We start from the raw sequence: 11,399 nt of genomic DNA, 5'->3' as shown, positions 1-11,399 counted from the left end.
AAGTGTACTCACCTTCATTATCTGATCTGAGCCGTTTGATTTTTCTGCTGGTCTAAGTTCGATCATTTTCTTCCAATCAAGGAAGATCTTCAATACTTCATCTATTGTTGTGCCTAGGGCCGCCCAGAAAATAATCACACAATAGATAGAGACAGTATTTAAGTGGTTCGGCAATTTATCTACGTTCACTGGAGCGGAAACTTGATATTCAATGTGTTTATACAAAATTACAAACACTCTCTCAAAACAACTCTCTATCTCTCAAATTGCACTCTACAAACTCACACTCAGAAGCGAACTCCTCTTCTTGGATGATTTTCTCTTCAGCAATCCTCTCATATTTATAGGAGAGGTTAAGTTTCTCCCTCCACAAAACATAATAGAGTGGAGGGACACATATGAGTTGGAGAAATGCTGGAGATGCCCAATTATTCTCGGTGCACATGAGTGGACCACAACAGTTTCAAATTTCACTTGCAAGATTTCGTTAAGCTAGTTTGGTCTTGTTTGATTCCTAATTCTTACATGTTTGCTAAAATTATGGAAATTTATAGTTTTATTGTGTTGTATTCAATCGTAGAACCGCATTGATTGTTGCGACAGACCGAATTGAGAGTCTGAGATGATCACTAGTTCCGGGAGAGCCTCCTCGAAGTTGAAGGCTCGGTCATCGCAGCTCTCGGAAACTTCGTTTAACGAGGATTCTTTCAAAAAGAATGTGAGTGTCTAGAAATGTTTTTGCTTTGATGGGTTTATAGGAGAGTTGTGTTTTTTTTTTTTTTTTTTTATGCCTAATTCTTCTTCTTTTGGATTCTTAGTAGTGCAGCATATGATGTATGGTTTTGGACATGGCCCAAATGTGGGTAGCACATTCTTTTTGTATGATGGTTGGTGCTTTTAGACTGTACCACAAAAAGGTTATCTGATCATTATTATATAATGATCGTTTTTGTTTGGTGATTTTGAACCTGTAACGGACCTGCTGATTGTGATATGGTTATGGCAATCTATTTTGATACATACATACATACATACATACATACATACATATATATATTTTCAGACGGCACTCTTGGATTTAAGAACAAATGCAAATTTTCATATGTGAAGATGGTATAGATTGCCATGGCTGGTATATTTGTTGTTAGCGGTTGAATCACCTCATTTATCTTCCTGATATTTTGGTTTCAAACCTCAGTTCAAACAATGATGTCTTAAGCGGTCTTTGGCATCTAAATTCTCGGTATAAGAAAGAGATTTCAACTTAACTTGGTTCTGAAAGCATGATCCGATCCTCCATTTGCTACAGTTATCTTTGCTACTAAGATGGTAATATACTCCTAGTCAGCCTATTGATTTTAGTAATTGAAGCACAGGTCGGAAGGCAAGAGTCAAGATAATATCATAGCAAGTTACATAAGCTAATCAAATGAAAATGGGTTTGCATTTTCATAGGTTTGCGCTGTGAGATTGAAAAGAAGATGTCATAATTCATCACATTTTGCGGCAGACCTGTAGCAACAGCTTATGGCAGTGTCTCATGGATTATTGGATCCACAGGTAACTAAAACTACTAGAAAGACCTCCATGGACTCTTTTATATTAGGCTCTACATGCGATACATTCATCTCATTTGTCCATGATTTGATTACTGAAATGTTCTGCCCTTGTTATCTACACCTCATTGAACAAAAAGGGTGCCTGGCTTCTCTTATTTTTACTTACTGCATTTTTAAAAAAAGCTGTGTAATGAATCCAATATTATTTACATGGAATTCTCTGATTATAAAGAATGCAAGGTGTAATGACGTAGAGTATTTTTGACATGGAATTCTCTGATTATTAAGCAATGTTGTATTTTTTATTGTATTAATATAGATGTCTGTTATTCCATTATCAGCCGCGTCTAGAGAGTGTGGCACTTGTGGAGGACATTGTTTTGGAGTGTATCACCGACCCGGTAGGTACTTCTTTGGTATTTGTTACTTCTTACTTTTACGTTAGAAGTAATGGGGGATATCATGCTTTTAAATTTTCTGTAGGTACATAAAGCCCAAGATAGTGGATCAAAGAGGGGGAAGCTATCAGTTGAAGAGTTCCTGTATCTGATACGCAAGGTACCTTGATTAGTTACCATTTCACCATACAACTTCACTTCACTGACATTAAAAATTTCTTTATGACTACGATTAGTCAGAGGCATACATCTAGCAATCTCACTTTGCTAGAACATATGCTACACGAATGCATCATAGAGGTACTTTCCTCTAGATGGACTGCCACTTGTAGGTGCAGGTTGGGCTCTGCTGGTCTCATATATATCTCATCCAATTTGTGCCTCAGCCAACAGCACTAACACTCTTCATTTTCTTTTTCTATTAAAAGTAAATAATCTACATGAAAACAATTTTTTTTGTCCTTTTTTCAATGAGAAAAGCTTTAGTTAACTTTATGGTCTTGAGACGTTTGATGCCTTATCGTGCTTTATAATCGTGGGATATAGACTACTGCAGAATCTTCTTGCACAAAGTTTGTTATTTTATTTGATGGTAAACAACTGCCGATCTGACCTGTTGATCCTGCAGGACTTGCCAAAACTAACCGCTGTACAGAGTTGCTTTCTTTGAATGAGGAACTGAAACAAGCCAGGAAGGCTTTTGAGTCAGATGAGGAGAAGTTGAGGAAGGTTTTTGAGGCAGATAAAAAAAACTAGATCGATTTGTGTGGTCGTTTTATTCTACTTGCATCTGTTCATACTTTCTGGTCTGGTAAGATTTTATGGTAAGAGTAGACCACAGTAATTTTTTGGCATACAATAACCAACAAAAGATGGCTTACATTATTTTAATCTTCCATAAAAAAATCAAGAGTTAAAAAAAAAAAAAAAATCAAGACCTTTTTTAATAGTAATTTGGAAGCTGTACAACAGTACAATTCGGTTTAAGAAAACCAAACCATTATTTAGCATTTGAAACAAATTCTGCTTAATTAAACTTAAAAGTTTGAGTGGAAGGAGAGCCATAGCCATAGGACCTCAGGCCAGCAGCAGTGATCTCTTCCGGCAATAAATTTTTGAAGAAGTTGGAATCGGCTTCAATTTCCTGAACCTGGGCTTCACGAGCAATAGAATTGAAAACTGCAATTTCAGCTTGGGTTTTAGCTAGCTGGCTTTCTGCAATGCGTATTTGTTGATGTAAGTGAGAGATGATACCAACACATCCATAAACAGGGTCTTGAATACGACATTTTGCTTCCATATACAAAGTATCCGCCGTTTGAGCTCGGAGATGTGGTGGCAGTTTCTGATTCGAGTAAAGAGCAATGAGCAGAAAATAGTAACAAATCCAATCGTATAGGCCCAGAGTTACAAGTAAAGAGAGAATAGAGATTCATTTGAGATATTACCAGAAGCATCTTTCCAACATTACTAGCACCATAGATTCTGTGAACGCAAGCGAATCTTTGAGGATCATTGGGAGGGAAATAGGGAGAGAAAATGCAATGTGAAGGGCATCTTCTTCTCAAGTATTTGCAAGCTGCACAACGACCAGAGATCATGGTTCAAATCCTTCAAATAATCTAACAAACCATATCACCCACACCCACAAAGATTTTCTTCAATATTTTTCCTACTTTGGATGATCTAATGGAGATTTTGGTGATCTATTATTTGTCCAGAATGTTAGGGAGAGAGTATTTGTAATAAAACTTGAAAGCCCAACGGCTAGTATTTCTTTCAAAATGTAGATTATAAGAAAGGAAAGCTTCTGATATGGTAGGAATGGACTATGACCAATTATAATTTCACCTCTCCCCTAGATCGGGATTTGGCTTACCATATATGAATCCTCCATTCAAACAAATTCGTTCCAACTTTGTTCTCAACGCAGGAAAACCATCATCTTCCTCCAAAAACATCAAACCCATCATCCTCCACTAGTCCTCGCCTGAAAACTACGAGCACCAGACCTACACAGCGGGTAGCACTGTCGGGCACCTATGCGGGCCATTGCTTGACGAGCACAAGTCATAATATACTGCACAAAGTGCGCTTCCTCGCATCCCATGCACTAGCTGTTGAGGCATGAGACAGAGATGTGGGTGATGAAATAATCAGCCATTTCTAATGCTGTTCCTGGAACTGCTTTTGATGTGTTTTAAGATACCGAAGTGCTGATTTTGTTGAGTAAAACAACTGAAGAATACCCCCAACAATATTGTTCCTGACAGTTAATTTTGATGAGAATAACTGATGCTTATGTGCAACTGTGCATGCAGGCTTACCTCAGCTTTTGCCCTTGAAACTCAATTACATCATGAACTCTAGTCTCGACTTTCGTACCATCTTTCTAACCAGAGAAGGCTCGCATCTTATAACACTTCCAACTCCGTTGGTCCTGTGAGAATTAAATTTAGCCTACTCCTTCGTGACTCGCGTAGATTTTTGGAAGGTGGGCTTTTGTGACCATAGCATGTATGATATGGACTTCCGCTTGTTCTTTGATAAATTTTGAAATTGAAGTTTTTTTAAATTCAGCACTTCCATAAGCATAATGCAAAGAGATCAATGCTCGCTCCATCGGTAAATTTTGTACCTTTTCATTCCTATTATAGTTCCCCTTAAAACAATGAGAAACCATGCCGCTAACGAGGGAAAACTGGTATGCCAAATGGCTTCAATGATTACAGCATAAACATCTCAGAAACGTACTAAAACAATAACAGAAAAAGGAAAAACCTCAGGGTCCGCTGAATTTTCTATAATATCATCATCATGATACAATGGGCACATCTTTGAACCCAACCAAAAACATTTCACCTATATTCTAACCAAGAGCTGCTTTGATCTTCGTCTTCTGGTCCTCTTTTAGAGATGTTGGGAATAAAACCTCAAATGTTACGTAAAGATCCCCTTTCTTTGTGCTAAAATGCAACGGCATCCCCTCCCCTTTTAACTTTCTCACTTCCTTGGGCTTGGTAATTCCCTGAGCAGTTAAGGCAGTCATGTCAGGCAAGTTGCCAATAGGCCCTTTCTTCCACCCACTCAACTACTGATCTTAGTTATATAAAATGAAGCTAGATGATATGATCTTCCTTACCTTTGTACTGATGTCAACCAAATGGCCATCGAGATGTTGGATGCTCTTCTCAAAACCAACTAGAGCTTGAACCTGGAAAAGGTTAAGAAAATCAGCCCCACATCATATAAGGAGTTAGCATTTTAAGAGGATTAAATTGAGTAAAAGAAACTGCGAAATGAGAATGCCCAAGTCTGATGTTTGCTCAGATTTATTATACTAAGCAGAAATTAATTGAAAACCCGAATCAGCTTTTCTTGACCATCTAATTACCTCCTTCAGGTTTCTTTAGGCTCAGTAAACCTAACACGCATCTTCCCCCCCTTCCTTTTTTTGATCTCTCTATTTCAAGAATTCAAATTATGATCCTAACTGTTGTTTATAGTCTCCACAAAAGACCTAACAGTTCATTTTGGACTGGAAGTTTGCGAGGTCTCAGGTATGCCATGCAATACAGTGATAGATACTTTAAACTGAAGATGTTGACTTAATTTTCACCAAGAAAATCCAATGAAAAGCCAGCTATTGATATGCACAGAACTTAAATTCAGGAATAGTTACCAGTGTTATGGTGACAGTTGTGTGCAAGTCATTGCCTTCTCTTCTGAAGCGATCATGGGGTGCTGTGCGGATGCGAAACTGCCCAAAAATTGTTACATATTGTCAGTAGACAGTAGATGCATAATACCAATCCATAAACCATTGTTAAAGAGCTAACCCTTAAATCTCCAGCTTCTCCATCGACTTTAGGCTCACCATCTTCATAGAAAACAACCTCCTGAGAAAAGCATGTAAATTGTTATTCTGCAATAAACAAATATCATATTTAAGAGTAAGTGTATACAGCTGTTCTCTGCTTCTAGATTAGTTTTAACACAACTGTGATTTTAGAAGAGAAAAAGGGGAGGGGAGGGGGGGCGGGGAGAGGTCAATGCTGTTGTTTCTTTCTTTATTTTTTTTTGGCATGTTATTAACATGAATATCATTGCTTGGGTTCAAGTCCCGGCAACGGAACTTATTTTTTGACATTTGACATTTACTTATAAAAAAAAACATGAATATCATTGCTGATGATATGCAAGAGAAGTACAAACTAAAGATTGTAAAGTTATTGATCTAAAATAAATAAGCCATAACAAAGCTTAAAATTGAAAAATCTAAAAGCATACTTGCCCATCCTGCATCCCTTTCTCAATGTCAACAGTGACAAAATATCCCTCGCGTACATATTTGACATTTGGGCACTGTTCGCAGACCTGACAGTGCAAAACAAAAAAAGAAATAATGAAGGAAAGAGCATCCAAGGGATAGTGGTCAACCAAGAGATGGAGACAAAAAAATCATAAGTGATCATGCCACTGCAGTGTACAAGAACATAATTTGAAGCTAAACAAAGGCTTAGCTGGAAAAAAAACACTAATGCTGCCAGCAAACTAGATATAATGGAAAATGGAAAAGATATAATGGAAAATGATGGAAAACAGGGGGAAACACTTCAAAAGACTTTCTTTGAAGAATTGTTAAGAGCCATTGCATACCTGCTCGGTCATCTGTTGGAACATCCCTGGACCAATTTGCTTGTGGTAAACCTCATTTCTACAGTTACAGCGTCTCTTGCCTGGGGCTGGCTTTAAAATGTTTTTCTCCCTCCAAACCTGATAAATCGCACATAAAAGGTCATTTAAAAAAAAAAAAAAACAAACACCACTTAATCACTTGTAAATATTTGTTTGTTTTTACCATTTCTAGAAATTAAGTCAGGACACAAGGAGAAACACTGGCCCAGCTCAATAAATGAAATTAAAAGGCTATTTTCCACCCCATCCACTAGCAGATGTGAAATGAGATTAAAAAAAGGACAGAAACCAAACAACAGCACATTAAAAAGAAATTTAGTACTTGATTGTTGGGGTAAATGTAGTTCAGTAATTTCCATTTAAAATTCTTAGATGTGAAGGTTATGAATACTGGTTAGTAGCTTGGTGATTCCCATAAAGTATTTCTCAGGACTCGTATGCCCTTGCTCAGTTTGTTCTTTCAGCCATGTCTGGCTATATAGCCAATTTCACAAAAGATTTCTTTTGCTTCAGGACATACATGCTCTAAATTACATATCGAACACAGTAGTACCTTCAATGATCCTCCCATATATAAATCTTCCAAACTTGCATCCAAGTCAACAATCACATCGTCCCCTCTAACAACTTTTTCGTCTTCATCCTCCGCTTGGCCCCCACCAAAAAACCTAGAAGACAATCTCACGTTAGTAATAAAGAGACAAACACATTGTTGACGCATGCTACACAAGATATATGGAATGACTGATGACTCTACAATGACAAAAGAAATCAATCTGCCAAATCAATTCTGATTGTTCACTATACCCCTATAGATAATTGCACCACCATAATAAACTTTCTTACATCTACAATAATAGCTTTCCAAGTGAAGTTAATGACAACAATGGTAAATGTAAAATAACAGAATCGTAAACTCACCCTGATGAACCTAATAGATCGTGTAATGTATTTTTAATAGATCGTGTAATGTTATAGCAGATCAAACTTTGGGCGCCATCCTTTCATTTTTCATTTTATCAAATGCCAGCCAACAATAACCATTGAAATCCCCATAAATTAGTTTTATGCTTTTAGCATGTACATACGCTACACCACAAAAAAAAAAAAAAACAAAAAACAAAAAACAAAAAAAAAAACGCCAAAAAGACGAACACTCATCCTTTTCACAACTTCAACAGAGATTCAATCCAAGTATTCCAAACTTCCACCTCCAAAAAAGTTCAACTTTATTACCGAGCATTCACAATTTTAAAAAGAAAAATGTATTTAAAAAGAAAGACTCACTGGCTAAAAATATCTTGGATGTTCATTCCCATTCCGCCACCTCTGCCTCCCCCACTAGCTGCATGCTGTTTCAGCCCCTCTTCCCCATACTTATCGTAAATATTCCTCTTCTCGTTATCCGACAACACTTCGTATGCTATCAACAAATAATAATCATAGTGAAGAGACTAATTATCAGCACCTACTAATTAAGGAATCAAAGAAAACAACTAGGATTGATTAAAGATTTTAATAAAAGCTTTGTTTTTAGTGAATACCGTTGTTAATTTCGGCGAATCGCTTATTAGCCTCCTCATTTCCCTGGTTCTTGTCGGGATGGTACTTCAACGCGAGCTTTCTATACGCCCTCTTGATCTGGTCGTCCGAGGCACCACGCGGCACTTGCAGTGTATCATAGTAGCTCTTCCTGGCAGGAAAACCAAAGAAAATTTAAGCATCGCAACAATACAATTCATCACACTAGCATTTGAGAGAGAGATAGAGAGAGAGAGAGATGACGTCCAACCCTGCAATGGCGGCGATAGCGTAGCACAGAGCGCAAAAGAGGAACAAGAGCTTTGTCCTTCGATGCGCCATTGGGAGCTGTAGAGATCGAGGGAAAAGTCGGATCTCTGTATGTGTGGTTCGGCACCCTGGCACTTGTTGGGAGTTTTTTCGGAGTCCCTCTCAGAGAACTGGGCTGACCCAAAAGACGGGGTCTAGGGAACCTACGCTTTGCAACGTGTTCTTGCCAAAACTGTCCAATGAGAACACGCTCTATGTTGTTCAAGCCAATCGTTATTTGCCACGTGGATCGATGCTTCTTTCCTCCGTAGTTTCCTGCCCAATGGGAAACTAGTAGGTCTTCTTTGACCCGACTTGTCTTTTGGGGTCTTGAATGGGATCGGCCGTGACACTTACGCCGAAACAAAAAGGAAAGAGCGGGGAAGTAGCCCGATGACATCAGGCCCATTAGGGAGTTGGGCTAGGGCACATAACATTTCAACCAAAGCCCATAAGAAAATGGATTAGTGTTATTTAAAAAAAAAGAAAAAGAACTTGAGGTAAAAGAGAAGGGGTAGACAAACGTGGAAAAAATATACATACAAGAACAGAGCGATGTGAAACATAGTATTTAGTTCTTGTTTTTTTGGATATTGGGTTCACAGCAAAAGTTAGAAAGATTGATAAAAAAAAAAAAAAAGTCATGTTTTAAAATAATCTTTTGATTAGCTTAAGAGTAATGATACCGTTACATCTCATACACAATTTTAAAATAGAAAACATTAAGATAAGTTTTTCACTTCAACTCGAACCCATGATTTGGCATTCCACAATTCAAATAAATAAAAATAAAAAATAAATATTGATTATCTTAAAGTTGTATATTAATAATAATTCTGTTGGTTCTGTTATCTTAAATCTTAATCATTGTTCTCAAATATAATGTTAAGAATGTAAATATATATTATTTTAAACTTTAAATTTAATATGCTAGTTGTGATAAATATTAAGATGATAACTATTTGAGTTTAATAGTGACAAATACTGATCTAGAAAAGTTATTAAAAGAAATATAGCTGACAAATTACTTGAAAAGTATAGAGGATCCTACTCTTTATGCCTTGGGTTTTTTTTTGTTTGTTTCCGTGGGCCGGGAATAAGAATATCACTTTCTGAACTGGACCAGGTATGCAACCACTTCAACTTGGTGGCTGCATTTGTAGGTTGATAACTGAGTACATTCTCACTGAAAAGGTGGTTGCATAATTTGGATGGTAGTCAATCTATTAGGGCAGTTTAATTATTTGAAAAATTCTATACGCTATACTATAATTTAATTCTTATTTTACTATATAAGATGTGACACATTTAAATATAAATTTACCTATCTTTCATTCAAATGAACGCGCATTTCTCACCCAGATTGAGCATAGTACCACTATTTCAATTAAGTTGCAGGGTGTGAAAAAGAGGTGTGTTTATCATTGATCCACCCTCTATCACTGTCACGATGGCATAGGCTACCCAAGAGGGTATTGACTACACCACTCTTGAATGGAAGAATATTAAGGACTTGTTTAGATATTAAAAATATCTCAAAATTCTATGAATAATAAGATATCTTTCACAAGAATAATGTAATATTTTTGCAATTCCTTTCATGGATCAGTTGCTTAATTATAAAGTTTCAAAACCTCAGCACTACCTCAAATTAACAATACGGTACGTAGATACGTTAATTTGCAAGGCTATTTTCCTTCCCTTACAGCCACGTACAGGAGTGCATCATTTTGTAGCCTCGTGCAAGAAATTTAGCATTCATTACTCTTACAAGCAGCCTCAATTCCAAAAAGCACTAAAAGTAAACGTAGCCAATAAATAGGCCGCAGGACTCCACAGAGAGCCGTGGGAGAAGACTCACTGAGGAGACAAAAGAACAGCCTGAAGCCTATACTTAAAATAAGAGCATTCACGTTGATTCCATCAAAGTCACCTCTAAGATTTAGTTAAAAATATATATTTTTTATAAATTTAAAACTATTCAAGTTATAACTTTACATTAGATTAATCAAAATAATAATATAATATTATTTTATAATAATAATAATTTTATTTTTTTCATATTTTTTTAACTACACTAACCATATATTAATTAATAATTTAATTTTTACTTAAATTATTGTGAAAAACATGGGTCTGATATTTTGGAATAAATATCACTTTTGAAAATGAAAAACGTTGGAAATGTTATGGAGCAATTGGGTCATATATTTTAGAATAAAATACTACATGTGAAGAAGAAAATTAGTGCATCTCTAAATATGAAGAAAGACTTGAAAATAATGTAACTCATATTTAAAGTTCTCACTATTTGACTACTCCAATATAGCTCATTTCATCTATATTCTTTCAAATTTTAAAGATGTGCTGGCATTTAATTAAGCTAATACTAGTGCTCTAAGGACATGATTAAAGAATGATATAAGATGAGAATTTCGTGAATAGTAATAAGATTAATTATGAATAGTAATAATATAGTTTGACTTGAATATTTTTTAGTTTTTGAGAAATGAGAGAGGAAAAGTTAAATAAAATATATTATAAAATAAAAAATATTATTAGAATATAGTTTTTAATCTTATTTTTATTTAAAGATTTGAAAAAGTTGAATTATTTTTTATTTTTTGTTTAAAAGTTCGGAAAAGTTGTAATTATAAGTTTAAAAATATTTTTTTAATAATATTTGAAAAAGAGATGAGATGAAATGAAATAAGATTATGATCAGATTAGATAAAAATTTTGAGATAAAAACTTTTTCACACAAACCCGCCCTAAATATATGCCTAGCTACCTTTAATTAATTTTCCTGGTCCATTATATTCCTAAGGATAATATATATATACATATATAAATAGTGCAAAATAATAAAAAATAAATAAATAACCTAATAATTACTCAATCTCCACTGGTAGTC

At 35.6% G+C, this 11,399-nt stretch overlaps 2 protein-coding genes and 1 pseudogene across 3 annotated transcripts; 1 reads left to right on the top strand and 2 right to left on the bottom strand.

Annotated features, from left to right (window-relative positions):
- The first annotated feature begins 455 nt into the window (after positions 1–455).
- LOC122317236 lies at positions 456–2,753 on the top strand (annotated as a pseudogene).
- A 121-nt stretch (positions 2,754–2,874) lies between these two features.
- Positions 2,875–4,433, bottom strand: LOC122317235 (LOB domain-containing protein 24-like). Of its 2 annotated transcripts, XM_043134211.1 has the most exons (3): positions 3,837–4,433; positions 3,406–3,536; positions 2,875–3,302 (listed from the first exon to the last, which is right to left on the bottom strand). In XM_043134211.1, exons 1-3 carry the CDS (start codon positions 3,928–3,930, stop codon positions 2,985–2,987), a joined length of 543 nt encoding a protein of 180 aa, XP_042990145.1. In that variant the 5' UTR covers positions 3,931–4,433; the 3' UTR covers positions 2,875–2,984. The 2 variants fall into 2 exon arrangements, with proteins under 2 accessions (XP_042990145.1, XP_042990146.1); XM_043134212.1 differs by lacking the exon at positions 3,837–4,433 and having other exon boundaries at positions 3,406–3,830.
- Positions 4,434–4,579: 146 nt separating this feature from the next.
- On the bottom strand, positions 4,580–8,640 carry LOC122317234 (dnaJ protein ERDJ3B-like). The gene is made up of 10 exons (XM_043134210.1): positions 8,448–8,640; positions 8,200–8,348; positions 7,943–8,078; positions 7,209–7,323; positions 6,617–6,733; positions 6,248–6,334; positions 5,797–5,856; positions 5,640–5,717; positions 5,100–5,171; positions 4,580–4,985 (listed from the first exon to the last, which is right to left on the bottom strand). The coding sequence occupies exons 1-10, from the start codon at positions 8,516–8,518 to the stop codon at positions 4,827–4,829; spliced, it is 1,044 nt and encodes a 347-aa protein (XP_042990144.1). The 5' UTR covers positions 8,519–8,640; the 3' UTR covers positions 4,580–4,826.
- Between the last annotated feature and the right edge of the window lie 2,759 nt (positions 8,641–11,399).

The sequence above is a fragment of the Carya illinoinensis genome, chromosome 7 (genome assembly GCF_018687715.1).
Source record: "Carya illinoinensis cultivar Pawnee chromosome 7, C.illinoinensisPawnee_v1, whole genome shotgun sequence".
Classification (NCBI taxonomy): domain Eukaryota; kingdom Viridiplantae; phylum Streptophyta; class Magnoliopsida; order Fagales; family Juglandaceae; genus Carya; species Carya illinoinensis.
Note: the sequence above shows the minus strand (reverse complement) of the source record. Positions and strands in the feature narration are given on the sequence as shown.

Bases quoted from the DNA above. Each gene is read 5' to 3' on its own strand.
- LOC122317235 (XM_043134211.1), bottom strand. From the start codon at position 3,930: ATGATGGGTTTGATGTTTTTGGAGGAAGATGATGGTTTTCCTGCGTTG. The intron at 3,537-3,836 runs GTAAGCCAAATC...GTCGTTGTGCAG, and splicing joins GAATGGAGGATTCATATATG to CTTGCAAATACTTGAGAAGA. The intron at 3,303-3,405 runs GTAATATCTCAA...TACTCGAATCAG, and splicing joins ATGTTGGAAAGATGCTTCTG to AAACTGCCACCACATCTCCG.
- LOC122317234 (XM_043134210.1), bottom strand. From the start codon at position 8,518: ATGGCGCATCGAAGGACAAAGCTCTTGTTCCTCTTTTGCGCTCTGTGC. The intron at 5,718-5,796 runs GTTAGCTCTTTA...ATTTTTGGGCAG, and splicing joins GAGAAGCTGGAGATTTAAGG to TTTCGCATCCGCACAGCACC. The intron at 4,986-5,099 runs GTAAGGAAGATC...TTAACTGCTCAG, and splicing joins TGGTTGACATCAGTACAAAG to GGAATTACCAAGCCCAAGGA.